Here is a 20,302-nt window from a genome sequence, read left to right on the forward strand (position 1 = left end):
CCAGATCAGTTGTAAACAATAAAAAAAGATACACTTTCTTTGCCCCTCTAAGCAGAGTTTTAGTAAATTTGCAGGCATATATAAACACAGAAAAAGAAGAGTAGAAAATTAATCAAAACATAAGCAATGCTTATCTTTGGAGAATGGGTATATGGTTTTCGGTACTCCAATAAACATATTACTTTTACAATTAAAAAAAGATCACTTTTATAACATAAATCACTGAAATTTTTATTCATTTTATTTTGTGGTGAAGGAACATGAAAAATATTTTCAGAATGATAAAGTGATCACTTTCAATGAATGATTAAGTACTATAGGAAAAGAGAAATTATACACTGTAATTACAGTTTACACAATTACACAGAGCAATATGTGGCAATCTTTGGAGAATACTGTGATTAACACTTCACTGATAACCTCAATATGAATAAGTTTCATTATTTATCATGGTCACATAAAATACAAGAACTTATGAACAAGCTGTTATTAACAATAAATGTGGTTTTGCCTGAAATTCTTAACTATATACAGGCTTTTTCTTAAGCATTCAAGTTTTAAATTCTATTGCATTTTTATTGCAAATTGAAGCAGGCACAATAAAATTAAACCCACTAGCTAAAGTCCTAAGAAAACACAAATGCAAGAAACAAACAACAGGAAAAGAACCTTGGGTTGGTTCCCCAAGATTTTCTTTTGGAATAAATATTGATCTCATTTAGCATTTCTGATAATATTCACAGCTACAGATTAATACCTACATGACAAAAGGACTTCAGAAGGATTAAACTACACATTATATTAATATGTCTTAAATCATTTACCACAGTAAATACTTTCTTGAAGATATTCTACTACTAAAATGCAAGGTCAAATGAATTAGTATTTGAACTTCTCATATTTCTGAGACATACATTTTAACTGACACTACAAGAAAAATTAAGAACACAAGATGTAATTAACTTCTTATAACTTGAGTAACTAGATCTAGGGCAATTAATTTCAGGGCCGTGTACACTCTGCTTTAGCGATCAATGTCTTCTACTATTGCTTCAAGATTTTTGCAACAGGCTTTAACTTCCTCAATTGCAGCCATCCAATTATCGTAAATAATTTTGTCATAAATTTCATCATTAACTTCCCTAACTACCCCCTCCTGCTGAGATTCAAGTGCATCACCTGAGAAAAATAATACTGATCTTGGGATTATGTAAGTACGTAAATTGTGACCAAGTAGAAAATCATCATTTCCATCCTTTCCCTTTGAGTTGATTCCTTGAGTAAAGAAATTGAAGAATGAATCCTTGGGGAAATCTTCAGTCACAGTTCGGATTGTTCCCCAGATCCGGTGTTTCTGCTTTTTCTTGACTGTTTTCAAAGTGACATTCTTTCCTTCATTCCAATCTATTTTACAGCCTATGCAATACTCAATCGCGGTTCCCCTATAGGGATGGGGATCATAATATGCTAGCCTTGACTTCAGCACATAGGTCTTTGTCAACAGCTCATTTTTGAAATATTCATTTGGTTTGAAGTGAAATTCTAGCGTGAAACTGAGAGGTTCACCAGGATCTGAAAGCTTCACTTTAATATCTGTCAGGAGCTTCAGAATAGGCTCATCATATTTCTTAATCAAAGGAGTGAGTATGTCAACGTTTTTTAAGACAGTCAGCCAAAAATCAGGAATTCCTTTAGGATCCTCTTCTTTATTCTCATCTCCAGCTGCCTCGGTGTCGTCGTCATCATTGTCGTCGTCATCATCATCATCCTCCTCTTCAATAGCATAATCATAATAATCTTCTTCACAACCGTCATCCTCATCTAGGTAGTCATGTAGCACACCCTCCTCAATACCACACATCTCTTCCTCATCATACATCTCATCATCATAGCCCTCAGAGTCTGATTTATATTCACATTCCTCTTTTGTAGGTTCATAGATTGCATTGATTATCTGACGTCTTTTTTCCAATAAAGGTTGATACATTTCAGCAAACTTTCTTTCAATACCATGAAATTCCCTTAGGAATTTGGATTCTAGATTGGCCACTCTAGTTTGAAGCTTTTTGAGGGCTAACACACGGTATTTAATTTTCACAGGTAGACTTTCAACAAAGTCTGTATCTAAAAGATAACCGATAAGTCCTTTTGGACGGTCTGGGTCTGAGTCCTCATCAGCATCTTCACCTTTTTCCCCGCCATCCCCGGACTCAGCAGCAGCCTCTTCACCTTTTCCCCCTTCTTCCCCAGGCCCCGCGGCGGCTTCTTCACCGCGCTCCCCATCATCTCCAGGCCCAGCGGCGGCATCTTCACCGCGCTCCGGCTGTTCCCTGGGCCCCTCCATCATTACCTTATCACCAGTCTCTTCTTGACTGGATTCTAACAGTTCCTTGTGGTCGGCTGACTCGGCCATTTTTCAAAGGACCTCACACGCCTAAGGTGGCTACCGCCAAGATCAGGAGACCTGACCTCCGCAAGGAAAGACTCACCGGAATATCAGAAGCGGCGGTGGCTGGGGCAGAGGTGGAACGTGCGGTAGTGGTCGGACTGCGATACGGGAGCCGGGAGCGACTGTCGAGGCTGCTGCCAGGATGAAGACGGTGCTGAGGCTGTGAGAACCGGACAGAGGCAGCGGTGGCCGGGCTGGGGTGCAGAGAGTAGCAATGGCCGCAGTGACCGGTCCTGCAGGAGCAGGCCAGAGACTGCAGAGAGCCGCAGTGGGCTGATGTCCTCCACAAGCAGCAGCTGCTGCAAGTAAAAACGGTGCCGCAATATGATTACGCAGCTGTCTCTCGGCTAGATTTTCTTGTTGCAAATAGCTTGCTGCGTCACACCCTCCCTCCCCCACGACTCTATTCTAATTTCATTTGCTGGGCTGACGTGATTGACAAACTATGAGCCAATAAATTAATAGATTTATCAAGTTTCTAACTCTGCTCACTTTCCCAGGTTCTCTAATATGGCTGATTCATCCACCTCCCACTCGTCCCACACCACCACCCAAGTTTTCTAGAAACCAGGTTTTATTAGTTTATCCTTTCAGTTTTCAACTGGTATTATATTTTTATAATTTCAAAAGAGTTAAGAGAAAGTAGTAACTAAATTGTTAGACAAGGCATTCACCCATCCTAAATCTGTCCCTTTGATTTTAGCCCTGGGCTCTGGGAAGGAGAGAGGTGGGGGGGGGGAACTTATAAAAAGAGGTTAGAAGGGAAAATACTAAAAAAATTAGCAAATGCTGGTCTCAGGGTGGTGTAACTGCCAGTGATTTAAATATTCTATATTCTGGTTTTCTGTACTTTCCACAAGCTGTATGATAAGTGAGCAATAATTTGAGATTGGAAAATCCTCCTTACCGTTTCCTGGGGTAGGGAGTGGGGACAGGAAGGAGTTTAGATGGTTAGATGGAGGTTGGGTTAAAGAGGGCCTGTGATGAAGAGCCAAAATGCTGTATCCCACTATATAGCAAGTGAACACACAAGACTATAAACCAGTTGTCTAGCTTATAGTCAGTAACCCAGTCCTAATACTGACTTGCCTCTTCCTCTTTCTTGATGCTGGGTTTAAAGCCATTGGGAATTTTTAAAAGAAATGCTCAAATGTAAATTAATATATATATATATATTTAAATCTTAACATTTGCTTGACAAATGTTATCGAAAATAATCTAAATCTCAGCATTAAAGACATGGTTAGATATATGTTAGAGTGTTCATAGGATGGAATACTATGCAATCATTTAAAATTTTCCTTTGGGTAGGAATCATTGGTGATGTTTACTTTGTCCATATTTCTAATGCTGATTATTTATTAATTGAAAAATTAAAAATGTTTGACTGTCTTTTCCAGATTTGAACACTAATTTCTATCGTGCTACTATCACAGAGATAAACACTGTTTACATATTGTTGTATTTCTTTACAGATTCTTTCAGTATGTAGGTAAATTTTTCTTTTTACTTAATGTCTCTGTACTGTTTATCATTACATTATTTACAAAATTCAATTTTCAGGCTCATGTATCAATCTGGGTAGTTCTATAGTTAAGAGTCCTGCATTTCCGGTTTTCTTTTTCTGGTTCTGTAGTAGCAACATTCCTTGTAGTTTTCTGATAATAAATACAGTATATGCTTATTTTTTTAATTTTGGAAAATAAGGAAATTTTTAGAGCATAGCTGAAATCACTACTAATCTCACAACCCTGAGAGAACTAATGTGAACATTTCGGTCCTTTTCTTTCTGACCTGTTTATATAAGTGTTGTGTTTAGGCTAGAGGTTTTTTTAAAGTAAAACTGGGATAGACTCATAAATTTTTCCTCTCATTAACATATTCCAATGTTCTTAGTTTCTAAAAATGTAATTTTAGAAGAAAATCCACTTATTTAAATATACTATGTAAACTAAACTATTAAAGGCAAAGAGAAAGTATGTTCATCTAATTTTAAGATTGAAGAGTCCTTCATAGTCATACATGCAGCCACAGAAACCACAAAGGGAATGGTGTGATTTCATTACATGAAACAAAAGTATATGAAACCAAAAGCATAGACAATGAAAGAAAAAAAAATAGATAAATTGGACTTCAAATTAGAAACATTTGTGTATCAAAGGATACTATCAAAAGAGTTAAAAGGCAACCCAGGGAATGGGAGAAAATACTTACAAGTCATATATCTGATAGAGGATTAACATAGAGAATATATTAAGGACTCCTACAACTCAACAACAACAAAAACCCAAAGAACTCAATTAAAAAATTGGCAAGAGGGCTTCCCTGGTGGCGCAGTGGTTGAGAGTCCGCCTGCCAATGCAGGGGACACGGGTTCGTGCCCCGGTCTGGGAAGATCCCACATGCCGTGGAGTGGCTGGGCCCGTGAGCCATGGCTGCTGAGCCTGCATGTCCGGAGCCTGTGCTCCACAGCGGGAGAGGCCACAGGAGTGAGAGGCCCACGTACTGCAAAAAAAAAAAAAAATTGGCAAGAGTCTTCAATAGACATTTCTACAAAGAAGAGATACAAATGACACATGAAAAAATGCTCAACATCATTAATTAGGGAAATGCAAATTGAAAAAACAATAAGATACTACCTCACATCCAATAGGCTAGCTATTATGAAAATAATAAAATAATGAAAACAAAAAATAACGTGTCAGCAAAGATTTGGAGAAATTGGAAACTTTGTGTATTGCTGAGGAAGATAAAATGGTGCAGCAGCTGTGGAATGCAGTATGTCGGATCCTCAAAAAAAAAAAATAAACAGAACTACCATATGATCCAGCAATTCCACTGCTGGGTATATACCCAAAAGAATTGAAAGCAGGGTCTCAGATATTTTTCCACCAATGTTCGTAGCAGCATTTTTCACAATAGCCAAAAGTTAGAAACAATTTATATGTCCCTTGACAGAGGAATAAACAAAATGTAGTATTTTTATACAATGGAATATTATTCAGCCTTTGAAAAGAATGAAACTCTGACACATGCTACAACATGGATTATTAACCTGGAAGACATTATGCTAAGTGAAATGATCCAGGCACAAAAAGACAAATACTGTATAATTCCACTTATATGAGGTACATAGACTAGTCAAATTCATAGAGACAGAAGGTAGAATGGTGGTTGCCAGAGCCTAGGGGCAGGTGAAAATGGGCATTTTTATTTAATGGGTACAGAGTTTTAGTTCAGAAAAATGAAAACATTCTGGATGGTGATGATAGTTGCACAGTAATGTGAATGTACTTAATGCCACTGAACTGTATAACTAAAAATGGTTAAAATAGTAAATTTTATGTTATGTATATTTTACCATAAAATGCTGAAAACAACAAACCAACAAACAAAAACATAAACAATAAGTAAAATGAGCACCAAGCAAAAATAGGTAAAATATGTATAACACACATATATATACAAAATAAATGATTACTACATAAAGAGAATTGAAATGCCTATAATTTTTAAAAAACTGAGTATTCCAAACTTTGACAAGTATGTAGAGAAACTGGAACTCTCAGATATTGCTACAAACAAATTAGTATTAAAAATGTTCATGTCAGCTTTATTTTTAAAATAACCTCATTGGGTCATATTTTGTATATCATGTAATGCACCCTTTTCAAGTGCATAATTCAATGATCTTAAACTTACCAAGTTGTACAACCACCACCATGGATCAATTTCAGAACATGTTTATCATCCCAATATGATAGTTCATGAACATTTACTGTTAATTTCCATTATACTTCCTACTTCCATTATAGGCAATGTTAATACACTTTCTGTCTTTATAGCTTTATCTTTCTGAATATTTCATATAAGTGGAATCATACAATATGTAGTCTTGTGTGTCTGGCTTCTTACCCTGAGAATAAAGATTTTGAGATTCATGTCATAGCATGTATCCATAGTTGGTTCCTTTTTATTGCTTAATAGGAATTAAGTGCATGGATATACCACACTATGTTTACTTTTTCACCAACTGATAGACATATAGGCTGTTTCCAACTTTGACTGCTATGAATTATGCTACCATGAACATTTGTGTGCAAGTCTTTTTTTTTATTTTAGCCATTGTGGTGAGTATGAAAAGGTATCCTGTTGTGGTTTAATTTGCATTTCTCTAATGATTATTTTTTCATGTGCATATTAGCCATTCACATATATTTTGATATAACATCTTCAAATCTTTTACCCATTTTTATTGGTATGATTATCTTTTTTTATTGAGGTATAAGAGTTCTATGCATTTTCTCCATACAAGTCCTTTATCTGATATGTGTTTTGCAATATTTTCCACCAGTATGCTGCACATACTTTTACACCTACTTAAGATGGTGTTTTTGAAGAGCAAGAGTTTTGAATTTTGATGAGATCCAATTTGTCATTTTTTAATGGACTGTGTTTTGGTGTCATAACTAAAAAAATCTCTGCCTAACTCAAGGTCCTAGATTTTCTCCTATATTTTCTTCTAAAGGTTTTATAGTTTTAGCTCTTGTATTTAGGTCTGTGATCCATTTTGAGTTAATTTTTGCAGATGGTGTGAGTTCAAGGGCCCTGGTTTAGCTTTCTGCATATGGATATCTATTTGTTCCACCACCATTTGTTTAAAAAGCTATCTTTTCCTCAATAAATTGCCTTGGTACTTTTATCACAAATCAGTTGACCATTGTTATATAAATGGACCAAAGATGACCCCTGTATATCAGCCCCTACATTGTTTATTCATCATAGCAGGCTAGGACCCTTAGCTCAAAGCCCTTCAGAACCAAACCCAAATTCTCACACATATAACTGCTTTAATTATACCTAAATAAGCATATTTTTGGTCATTTAGAGCTTGCCTGTTACCCTACAAAACTGCACCCAACATCTGCTAGCTAGAGATAAACTCTGTAGCTATAAAAGATCCTAAACTGCTGCCCTTTGGAGCTCTCTGATCCAAAGACTGCCCACCTTTCTGCTGAAGGACAGCGCCTAGACACTTAAGCCCCCTCTTTGATTTACCTCTCTCCCAGGAATTCCCTTACCCTCTTCACCCTCTGGGTTATGGCCCATTGAAAAGTCTGTATAAGGTCTTCTGCTGTAAGAAACTTACCCTTTCATGCAACCCTGGTCCAGACACCACTCAATAAAGCTTGTTGTACAATACTACCATCACCCTGTCTCCTTGTCTTTTCCTTGATCAGTCCCCAAATCCTCAAATTCACCACAACCATGAATATAAGGATTTGTTTCTGGATTTTCAATTCAGTTTCATCAATCTATATGTCTATCCTTATGCCAGTACCACAGTCTTGATTATGTAGCATTATATTAATTTCTTTATTCGGAAGTGAAAGTCTTCCATTGTTTTTCTTCTTTTTCCAAAAGAGTTTTGGCTATTCTGAGTCTTTTGCATTTCCATATAAATTTTAGTATCAGCTTGTTAATTTATAAAAAAAAAAAGCCTGGAATTCTGATAGGGATTGCCTTGAATCTATAGATCAATTTGGGAAGAATTGGGTATCTTAACAAGACTGAGTCTTCCAATCCATGAACAGGGAAATTCCATTTATTTGACTTCTCTAATTACTCTCAGCAATGTTTTGTAATCTTCAGTAAACAAATCTTGTACTTCCTTTGTTAAATGTAACCCTATATATTCTTTTATGATTAATTTATTGTAAAAATTACTGTAATTGAATTTTTATTGTGCTAAAATATATATAACATAAAATTTACAATTTTAACCATTTTATAAGTGTACAATTCAGTTGCATTAAGTACATTCACAATGTTGTACAACCATCGTCAATATTCATTTCCAGAACCTAATCATCCCAAACTGAAACTCTGTACCCCTTAGGTTTAACTCTCCATTCCTCATTTCCCCCAGCTTCTGATAACCTCTATTACACTTTGTGTCTCCTTGAATTTGTCTATTTTAAGTTACCTCGTATAAGTGGAACCACACAATATTTGTCCTTTTGTATGTGGCTTATTTCACTTAGCATAATGAGTTCAAGTTTCATGCACGTTGTAGTATGTATCAAAACTTCATTCCTTTTTAAGGCTGGAAATATATACACACACACACACACACACACACACACACACACACACACACACACACTAGTGCCATCTAGTGACAATCTCATCTAGTGCCAATTTTGTTCAGAGACAGGTGTACATTGATAAGAATTTTATCTCAGAGTTTCTACCAAGTTCACAGCTGCTTCTTTACACAATTGACTGCCTCATAGTTGGTGAAAATAGGGTATCGAATAACAATAGCCAAAGCTCTGTTACATTTTGTCCTCCAGTAAATTTATAATGAGAAATCAATGGAAAGGAAGGACAAGTCTGGAATGGATTAATAATGATGGGAGGATTTACCACAAACTCAAACTTCAGGACGCTTCACTTGCACAGGTCCCTTCTAAAGCTCTGTCTGGTTATGATAAATTTATAGAATTTTTCTCAAAGAGTTCCCTTATCCCAGATTATATAAGCTTTATGTTCCACAAAATCTAGATTCTTTCCTGTTTCCCAGGGGAAACAGAAACACAAACTTCCCTGTCCTCTAAAGACTTGCAATCAAGTAGTGTTCCCTGGACACCAACAGTAAAAATCAGGGTACCAGATGTGTGTAAAACTCCCATCAGGGAGCTACAGGTGCTCTGAAGTGCAATAGAGGGAGAGCACAAAGATGGTGCCTGCTGAGAACAACAACAACAAAGATGGTCTAAAGTAAAAATTAAAAAAAAAGAAAGAAAGAAAAGAAAAGATGGTGCCCACTGACTTTAGGAAGGCAGAGGGAGAGCATGAAAATGGCACATACAAGCCTCTGTTCCTGGAAAGTATCCCAGTAGGCGCCTGCCCTTCAGCCAATGCTTTATGATAAGCAAATGAATCTCTTTCACATAAAGTCTGGGCACTTTTCAAGTGGCTGCTTTTGTGCTGGGTCCTGGGGTGAGTCCACTCATAAGCCTTTAAGAGTCATTTCTCAGCTTGCTAAAGCCCTTTATATCTCATGAACATGAGCTCCATTGGATTTCAAAGCTAGATGTTTTGAGGGCTTATTTCTCAGGTTCAGGTTTTAAAATTTGAGGTGCCTGATGTGGGTACAAGCTTTTTGTGTCTCAGGGAGAAGCTCTGGATCTGTTAGTTTCCTCCCAATAATGGGTCACCACACCAGGGGTGGAGTTTATGGTGAGACTGTGTCTCAGCCTCTCTTATCCACTTTAATGTGGCTTTTTTTTCTCATTTGTCTGAAGTGAAGGAGTTACTCAGCTAGTTTTTAGGTCTTTTCCAGAGAAAATTTTTCCATATGTAGCTGTAGATTCACTGTGTCCATGGTAGGAGACAAGTTCAGGATCTTCCTACTTCATCACTGATAAAAATTTTTTCACATACTGAGGTATGGGCAAGTTGTTTTGGCTTATATATGAGTTAACTTGAATTTTATGCTAACTAAAACAGCCTGTGTGTGGCCTATCAAACATACATTGTACATCTGCTTTAATTATTAAAGAAAAGGGGGCATTGACCAGAAGTAAAGAATGTCCATGTTAAAAATAAAGATTAAATGTTTCCCTTCCTGGGATGCCAATGCTAGTACCCTTTCAATGATAAGACTCCCTTCCCAGGTGCCAAGGCCATGCTGACTCATTGTGTAGGTGCGGATCTGTTGTGGGTTTGTGTTTTTTTTAAAAAAACTTGAAGGAATGTATTCTTGACTTGTTTAATGTTCTTTGTTCTGACAAGATATAAAACTGTGCCTAAAACCATGTTCCTCCAGAGCAGTTCCTCAGAGTTATCTGAGACCCTGTCTTCTGGGATGTAATCCTCAGTTTGGCTCAAATAAAACTCTTTCATATTCCTATTATAGATTGTTTTTTGAATATTTTCATCAACACCATCTTGAATCATCCCTTCCCATTTTTACTTCTGATTTTAGTTATTTGCATCTTCTTCCTTTTGTTCTTTGTCAGTCTAGCTTAAAGTTTGTCAGTATTATTGATATTTTCAAAGAATCAACTTTTGCTTTCTTTGATTTTCTCTGTTTTCATATTCTTTATTTTGTTTAGCTCTGCTCCTTTCTTCTTCTAGTTTTAGATTTTGTTTATTCTTCTTTTTCTAGTTCCTTGAGGAGAAAACTTAGGTTATTTATTTGAAATCATTCTTCTTTTTAAATTTAAGCATGTACAGCTATATGTTTCCCTCTTAGAGCTGCTTTTGCTGCATCTCATAATTTTGATATGCTGTGTTCTTATAATCATTTGTCACTGTGTTTTCTAATTCCCCCCCCCCTTTTTTTTTTTGCGGTACGTGGGCCTCTCACTGTTGTGGCCTCTCCCATTGCGGAGCACAGGCTCCGGACGCGCAGGCTCAGCGGCCATGGCTCATGGGCCCAGCTACTCTGTGGCATGTGGGATCCTCCCTGACTGGGGCATGAACCCACGTCCCCTGCATCGGCAGGTGGACTCCCAACCACTGCACCACCAGGGAAGCCCTAATTTCCCTTTTGATTTCTTTCCTGGCTATTGCTTTGTAAGAGTGTTTATTTCCACATATTTGTAAATTTTCCAGGTTTCTTCCTGTTATTGGTTCCTAACTTCATCTTGTTCTTTTAATTAACAGTTTTTCCCTCAGTATATTTCTTTTTTCTTGCACTTACTGTAAGCAGCAAGAAGAATCATGCTGAAGCTTCATCACTTTACCTGTAGATATCACCAGCTAAAATCCAAATCATCAGTTACAAGTTCTTTTTACAAAAAGAATAACTTCAGAACACAATTCAGATAAGTTTCTGCCACTATATAATATGAAATTCTTTGCCTCCAATTTCCATAACATGTTGCTCATCTCCATCTGAGTGTTTACCAGCAGTGCCTTAAAGTTCATATTTCTAGAAACAGTCTGTTCATGATGATTCAGGTATATCTAAGATGATATATTTTTCTCTACCATGCTCCACTTTTTCTGAGTTTTAGCAGTCATTAACATCTGTATTTCTACTAATAGTCTATTCAAGGCAATCTAGACTTTTTTTAAAACATGCTTCTCAAAAGTCTTCCAGACTCTAATTCCAAAATCACTTCTACATTTGTAATTATTTGTTACAGCAGGACCTCTCTTCCAGGTACCAAAATATTATTAGTTTTCTGTTAAAAATATATACCATTAGTTTTAGTTTTTAGAAACATATTACTTTCTATAAAACTGATAGTATTAAAATCACATTAGTTTTTCATTGCTATCGTAGCAAGTGACCACAAAACTAGTGACCTAAAACAAGACAAAATTATGTTTGTTATTCTGGTCATCAGAAATCTGAAATGGGTTTCACTGGGCCAAAGTCAAGGTCTCATCAGGATTGCATTCTTTCTGAGTGCTTCAGCGGAGACTTTGTTTTCTTATCTCTTATATCTTCTACATACTGCCTGCATTCCTTAGCTTATGGCACCTTCCTCTATCTTCAAAACCAGCTATTGCATCACTCTGATCTCTGCTTCTATTTTCTCATCTTTTCTGACTCTGGCCCTCTTCCTCCATCTTAAAAGTGCTTTTATGATTACATGGGGCTCATCTGGATAATGTAACTTAACATTACCGTCTCAAGATCTTTAACTTAATAATTTTTGCAAAGTATCTTTTGCCATGTAAGACAACATACTCACAGGATCCCGGAATTAGGATTTGGACATCTTTAATGGGGACATTTTTCTGCCTGTCACATAAACTTTCATCTCAGAAGCTAGGGGGAGAAAAATAACAAAACAAACCCAAACATTTAGAATAAAAGAATAATAAAAGAAATAAATAAAATAGAAACAGACCCATAATAGAGACAATAAGCAAAGCCAATTTTGTTTATTGAAGAGATAGATGAAAGAAAAAGTAGATACACATTACCAAAATCACATATGAAAAAATGAATACCTTATGAGTCTACTCTTATTGAAAATAAAATATTATGAATAGCTGTATGAAACTATATATATATATATATCTAAGATTAAATGGATGGTATTATTGGAAAAAATAACAAAAGAAAAAATAGTAATCTGAACATTCTTTGAAGAAATTGAATTCTTTTTTGTACTTTATCTCATAAAAATTATTTCAAATACAGATGGCTTAACTAGTTAATTCTTCCAAATATTTAAAGAAGATCTTTATTTAATAACTTTATACAAAATCTTTCAGAGAATATGTAATATCAAACAGTTCCCAGCTTGTTTTAGAAAACCAGCATAACTGTGATATGAAGACATGACTCAGTTACTACAAGAAAAGAATATTACAAGCCTATATAGATGCAAGATCCAAAAATTCTACAAAATAAAAGCTAATAACTTGCAGGGATATATGAAAAATACTATATTTCATAACTCACTAGTATTCAGTCCAAAAATGCAAGATTTCTTTAATCTTCAAAAATAATTGTAAATCACATAGAAGGAAAAAAATACAGAGAAAATATATTTGATAAAATTCAATACAGATGTATAATTTTTTTCATCTCAGAAAATTTGGAATAGAAGAGGATTCCATTAATAGAAGAACATATTCAAAAATTGTACAGATGACAGAAATTTAATTGGGAAATATTTAATAAATTCCCTTTAGATTTCGGCACAAAGAAGAAATGTCCGTCATCACTGCATTAATTCATTATTGCAATGGAGATCTTAGGCACTTCAATAAGCAGTGAAAGGTAATAAATGGTATGATTGTTATAAATGGAAAAAAGCTGTTACTTTTCACCAATGACAAAATTGTGTACATGTAAAGTCCAAATAATTATGCAAATTCATGTCAACTTAGGAAGAACCTTGAACCACAATCAGTGTGCAAAAATTAATTTTATCTTTATATTCTAACAGTAAGAAGTAAACACAATTGAAAAATATACTACTGGGCTCTAGCCAGAATGGAGTAGCCCCTATCTTCTCTAGTTCCCTCTTTTAACAATTCAAAAACATGGATATTATAAAACATAAAATAGCCCTGAAGTGTAGAAAGAAGGTAATAGACTGCTTAGGTATCTTGAAACTTTAGGAACTTGGTGAGTTGCCTGCATCTTTATTTTGCCTTCCATTTACTGAATGGGGCATTGGAGAAAACTGCAACTCACAATTATCGACAGACAAAATAAATGGTGTTAGTGGGTCTCAACAAGGAACTGAACTTTCACTCCCTTCTTGGTGATAGTAAAGGATGCTTGGACTCACCCACCTGGGTGGTATCAGTGGGGCCAAGCAAGGAGCTGGGTTTCCATGCCCACCCAGCATCAATAAAGCAGAATGAACAATGAAGGTCAGGGCTAGTCAGTACTTTCATTTCCACACTAGTGTAGTGTCAGTGGGTCTCAGTAGAAAGCTGAACTTCCAACCCCACCAGACAGCAAAGGAGTGCTACTAGTCAACACACTGCTTTGCAACCCCTGGTGTCAGCAAGGCCCAGTGAGGAGCTAAACGCTTGTTTCCACCCAGAAGCAACAGGCAGTGTGAATTAGAACTCTGCTATTGCAGAGATAGTGTCAGCAGGTCCCAGCAAGGATCTGAACTTACATTCCCACCAACAGCAAACAGGTAGCACTGATTGGCACACTGCTTTCCCAACTCCTGGTTTCAGCAGGGCACAGTGGAAAGCTAAATTGCTACTCTTACCATGGAACACCAGGTGGTGTGAGGTGGTGTTAGTTTGCAGTCCACACGCCCACTTCAATGTCAGTGGAGCCCAGTGGGGAGCAGAATTTCCACCCTGACTTAGTAGTAATGAGGTGGCAAGGAGGCCAAAACGAGCTAGTGTAAAGCACTGTGTGTTGATGTCCTTCTTTTACAGGAGTAGTGTCAGTGAAGCTCAGTAGAAAGTTCAACTTCCACCCTCACATGGAAACAACAAGGTGGTATGATGTGGAGCTGCTTGGCACTTTGCTTTTACACAGCCCTGGTGTCAGTAGAGACCAGCAGGAAGATGAGACCCACCTCCACCTGCCCACAAAGAGGTGGAATGAGGCAGTACAAGGTAATGTTAAACAACATGCTGCTTTCCCCTTCTCTGATTTTGCACTTCCACATAGCAGCACCAAGACAGAAGGAGATGGTGTGAGGTGGTACTAGCTGGCACTTAATCTTCCTCTCCACTTATGTCAGCTAGGACAAGTGAGGAGATACCTCTCCACTCCCAACAACAATGGCTGAAGCAAGGCAGTAAGAAGGTGTGCTAGTCAACACAGTACTTTCTCCCAATCTGTTGTCAGTGGTGCCTAGCAGAGAGTTAAACCTCCACTCCCATGAAGCTGCAATAAGGCAGTTCCAGTAAGTGATCTATTGTTTCCAAGGAGGTGTAAGTAAAGCTCAGAAGAAAGCTGAAGTTCGATTTTTACTCACCAGCAAAAAGGTGGTGTGTGAGTCTGTACTCTGCATTTGCAAGAGTGATGTCAGTGGGGCATAACACGGAGTTGAACATCCATCCCTATTTAGACATGTATTCCATACCTAAAACAGGGTGATTTCATGATTTTTAAAAAAGACTAAATAGAAACCAGAGTCACACAAAATAAAATTTAAAATGTTCAGGATACAATAAAAAAAAATGACTCAGCATGCTAAAAAGCAAAACAAAACCAAATCCCCCACAATTTACATAAGATGAGAAAATAAACAGATACCAAAACTAGATCATTAAGATGAAGGAATTTTCTGACAAGTACATTAAATCAGCCATAATATAAGTGTTTCAACAAGCAATTATGAGTATTTTTGAAACAAATAAAAATATAGAAAATCTCAGGAAAGAAATACAATATATAAAAAGAACCAAAGGGAATTCTATAAATGAAAAAATACAGTAACTTAAACTAAAAATCAATGAATGGAGTAAAAAATAGGATGGAAACAACAGATGAAAAAATCAGTAGGCTCAAAGAAAGATCAGTAGATTACTCAATCTGGACAATATACCAAAAATAAACTAAAAACAAAGACACAGGAACCATGGAAAAATAACAAAATACATAACATTCATGTAATAAGAATCCCACAAGGAAAGAAGATTGTGAGGCTGAAAAATATTTGAAGAAGTAATGGCTGAATATTTCCCAAATTTGATGATAGGCATAAACATACTGATTTAGGGAAATTAACAAATCCCAAATAGAAGAAATCCAAAGAAAGCAACACCAAGACACATAATAACCAAACTTATAAAAACTAAAGACAAAAAAAATCTCTGGAAAACAGCTAGAAAAACATGATGCATTACATAAAGGGAAACAACAATTACAAAAGTAGCAGACTTCCAACTTGAAACTGTGGATACCAGAAGAAAGTGGCAAAATATTTTGTAAGTGGAAAAATAACTGTACAGAATGCATCATGCCATAAAATTAACTTCCACAAATTTAAAAGGTTTGAACCCATACATAGTATGTTTTCTGATAATAATGGAATAAATGTACAAATAAATAACAAATATAACAGTAAAACCTCAACAACTTTTGAAATAAACAGCACAGTTCTAAATAATCACAGTTAAAAGGAAGACTCAAAGGAAATTTATAATCATGTGGTATTAAATGAAAAAAAATACTACATATCAATTTCTGTGCAATGACTAAAGTAATACCAAATTTATAGCACTGAATGCTTACATTAGATAAGAGTTGCAGCAAGAGAGGCAGAAAGGAACAAGGAAACTACAAAACAGCCAGAAAACAATAAGTTGCATTAGTAAGTTCTTACCTATCAATTATTACTCTAAATGTAAATGAACTGAATTTACTGATCAAAAGGCATGGAGTGACTAGATAGATTTTTTAAAAAAACCTAACAATATACTGACTATCAGAGACTCACTTCAGCTTCAACAAGATGCATAAGCTCAAAATGAAGAGGTAGAAAAAATATTCCATCCAAGTGAAAACAGAAAACAAGCAGGGGTAGCTATACTTGTATTACAAAAAAGAGACTTTAAGTCAGAAATGTTAAGAGTCAAAGAAGGTCACTTCATAATGAAAATGTGGTCAATTCATCGAAAGATATAATCTTCAATAACAAATTAACAAACCAAATTCAACAGCATATTAAAAATATCATACAACATAAACAAGCAGTACTTATCCCTGGGATACAGGGATGGTTCAGCATACACAAATTAATAAATGTGATCCACCACATAAACAAAATTGAAGGATAAAAAAATAAGATCATCTCAATACATGCAGGAAAAGCATTTGACAAAATTCAACACTCTTTTGTGATAAAAATAAAGCAAATATTATAAATAAATAAATATTTACTGTATTTTTATTTATTTATTTTAAGTATATATATATACGTATAACTAAATCGCTTGTTTTTTTGGCTTCAAGCGGTCTTAGTTGTGGCACATTGGGTCTTCGTTGAGGCGTGCAGGGACTTTCAGTGTGGCACGGGCACTTTGTTGTGGTGCGCAGGCTCCAGAGAGCATGGGCTCTGTAGTTTGTGGCACACAGGCTCTCTCACTGAGGTGCACGAGCTCAGTAGTTGTGGCGCACAGGCTTAGTCACCCCACAGCACATGGGATCTTAGTTCCCTGACCAGGGATCAAACACACGTCCCCTGCATTGGAAGGCAGATTCATTACCACTGGACCACCAGGGAAGCCCCTTACTTTATTTATTTTTTACGTTATTTATTTACTCTCAGAAAATAAAATATAGAGGAACATAGTAAAGATCATATATGACAATCCCACAGCTGATGTCATATTCATGGTGGAAAGCAGAAAGCTTTTCCTCAATGATCACAAACAAGACAAGGATGTCCACTTTCACCACTTCTATTAAGCATAGGACTAGAAGTCCTATACAGAGAAATTAGCAAGAAAAAGGTACAAAAGGTAACCAAATCAGAAAATAAAGTAAAACTTTCTCTGTTTACAAGACGATATGATACATATAGAAAACAATAAAGACTCCACTAAAATAAAAGAAAACAAAACTGTTACAACTAATAAATTCAGTAAAGTTGCAGGATACAGAATCAATATACATAAATCAGTATTGTTCCTATACATTAATGATGAACTATTTGAAAGAGAATTTAAGAAAATAATCCCATTTACAATAGCATCAAAAAATAAATTAATTAGGAATACGTTTAACCAAGGAGGTGAAAGGTCTATATGCTGAAAACTATAGAATAGTAATGAAAGAAATTGAAGAAAACATGAATAAATGGAAAGATATCCTGTGTTCATGTACTGGAAGAATTAGAATTAATATGGTTAAAATGTTCATACTATCCAAAGTGATCTACAGATTCAATGCAATATATGTTAAAATTCAATGGCATTTTTCACCTACATAGAAGAAAGCAATCATAAAATTTGTATGAAACCATGAAAGATACTGAATAGCTAAAGAAATCTTGAAGCAAAATGGGCAAATCTGGAGGCATCACACTTCTGGAATTTAAACTATATTTCAAACTACATTAATAAAAACAGTGCTGTAGGCATAAAAACAGACACATAGATCAATGGAACAGAATAGAAGAACAAGGTATACATGTGTATATACAATCAATTAACTTTTGAGAAAGGCACAAAGAATACACAATAGGGAAAGAATAATCTCTTCAATAAATGGTGTTGAAGAATACTGATATCCATATGCAAAAGAAAAAAATTGGACTCCTATCTTACACCGTACACAAAAATCAACTTAAAATGAATTAAAGACTTGAATGTAAGACATGAAACCATAAAACCCTTAGAAGAAAACATAGGCAGTACACTCTTTGACATCATTCTTAGCAATACCTTTCTGGATATCTCTCCTCAGGCAAGAGAAACAAGAGCAAAAATAAACAAATGAGACTTCATCAAACTAAAAAGCATCTGTACAGCTAGGAAACCATCAAAAAGGGAAAAGGCAACTTATGGAACGAGAAAAAAATATTTGCAAACCATATATCTGACAAGGGATTATATACAAAATATATAAAGAATTCAGGAGGAGATTGGTTCAAGATGGCAGAGTAGAAGAACGTGAGCTCACCTCCTCTTGCAAGAGCACCAAAATCACAACTAATGGCTGAACAACCATTGACAGGAAGATGATGGAACCCACAAAAATAGATACCCCACATCCAAAGACAAAGGAGAAGCTGCAATGAGATGATAGGAAGGGCTCAATCATGATAAAATCAAATCCCATACCCACTGGGTGGGTGACCCACAAACTGGAGAACAAATATACCACAGAAGTTCTCTCGCTGGAGTGAAGGTTCTGAGCCCCATGTCAGGCTCCCCAGCCTGGGGGTCCAGCAACAGGACTAAGAATCTCCAGTGAATCTGACTTTGATTGCAGGACTTCCACAGGACTCGAGGAAACAGACACTCCACTCTTGGAAGGCACACACAAAGTCTTGCGCACACCAGGACCTGGGGAAAGGAGCAGTGACCCCATAGGAGACTGACCCAGAAATACCTACTACTGTTGGAGGGTTTCCTGCAGAGGCAGAGGGTGGCTGTGGCTCACTACAGGGACAAGGGCACAGGCAGCAGCAGTTCTTGGAAGTACCCATTGGTGTGAGTCTCCCAGAGGCAGCCACTAGCCCAAACATATAGCCTGTAGGTTGTAGTGCTGGGTCACCTCAGGCCAAACAACTAACAGGGAGGGAAAATAGTCCCACCCCTCAGCAGACAAGTGGATTAAAGTTTTACTGAGCACAGCCCTGCCCACCAGAGCAATACAAGGTTCTACCCACCACCAATCCCTCCCATCAGTAAGCTTGCACAAGCCTCTTGGATAGGATCATCCACCAGAGGGCAGAGAGCAGAAAAAGAAGAACTACAGTCCTGAAGCCTGTAGAAGGAAAACCACAATCACAGAAAGTTAGACAAAATGAAAAGACAAAGGATTCTGTCCCAAATGAAGGAATAAGATAAAACCCCAGAAAAACAATTACATGAAGAGGAGGTAGGCACCTTTCCAGTAAATATTTCAGAATAATGACAGTGAAGATGATCCAGGATCTCAGAAAAAGAATGGAAGCAAAGATTGAGATGATCCAGGAAATGTTTAACAAAGACATAGAATAACTAAAGAACAAAAACAGAGCTGAACAATACAATAATGAAATGAAAAATACACTAGAAGGAATCAATAGCAGAATAACTGAGGTAGAAGAATGGAAAAGTGACCTGGAAGACAGAATGGTGGAAACCAATGCCATGGAACAGAATAAAGAAAGAAGACTGAAAAGAAATGAAGACAACATGAGAGACCTCTGGGACAACATTAAATGTATCAACATTTGCATTATAGGGGTCCCAGAAGAAGAAGAGACAGAGAAAGGACCCAAGAAAAATTTTGAAGAGATAATAGTTGAAAACTTCCCAAACATGGGAAAGGAAGCAGTCAACCAAGTCCAGGAAGCGCAGAGAGTCCCAGGCAGGATAAACCCAAGGAGTAACATGCTGAGACACATAGTTATCGAATTGACAAAAATTAAAGAAAAAGAGAAATTATTAAAAGCAACAAGTGAAAAATGACAAATAACATACAAGGGAACTCCTATTAGGTTATCAGCAGATTTCTCAGCGGAAACACTGCAAGCCAGAAGGGAGTGGTAAATATTTTTAAACTGATGAAAGGGAAGACCCTATAACCAACACTACTCTTACCAGCAAGGCTCTCATTCAGATTTGATGGAAAAATCAAAGCATTTAAGACAAGCAAAAGCTAAGAGAATTCAGCACCACCTGACCAGCTTTGCAACAAATACAAAGGAACTTCTCTAGGCTGGAAACACAATAGAA

The 20,302-nt window shown here is 36.4% G+C and overlaps 1 protein-coding gene across 1 annotated transcript; it reads right to left on the minus strand.

The window, feature by feature from the left end:
* Positions 1-259: 259 nt before the first annotated feature.
* LOC309839276 (nucleosome assembly protein 1-like 2) lies at positions 260-2,413 on the minus strand (the record flags this gene model as incomplete). Its single annotated transcript, XM_082680981.1, has 1 exon — positions 260-2,413. The coding sequence occupies one exon, from the start codon at positions 2,411-2,413 to the stop codon at positions 1,025-1,027; it is 1,389 nt and encodes a 462-aa protein (XP_082537107.1). The 3' UTR covers positions 260-1,024.
* Between the last annotated feature and the right edge of the window lie 17,889 nt (positions 2,414-20,302).

The sequence above is a fragment of the Grampus griseus genome (assembly GCF_964374135.1).
Source record: "Grampus griseus genome assembly, chromosome: X".
NCBI lineage: Eukaryota > Metazoa > Chordata > Mammalia > Artiodactyla > Delphinidae > Grampus > Grampus griseus.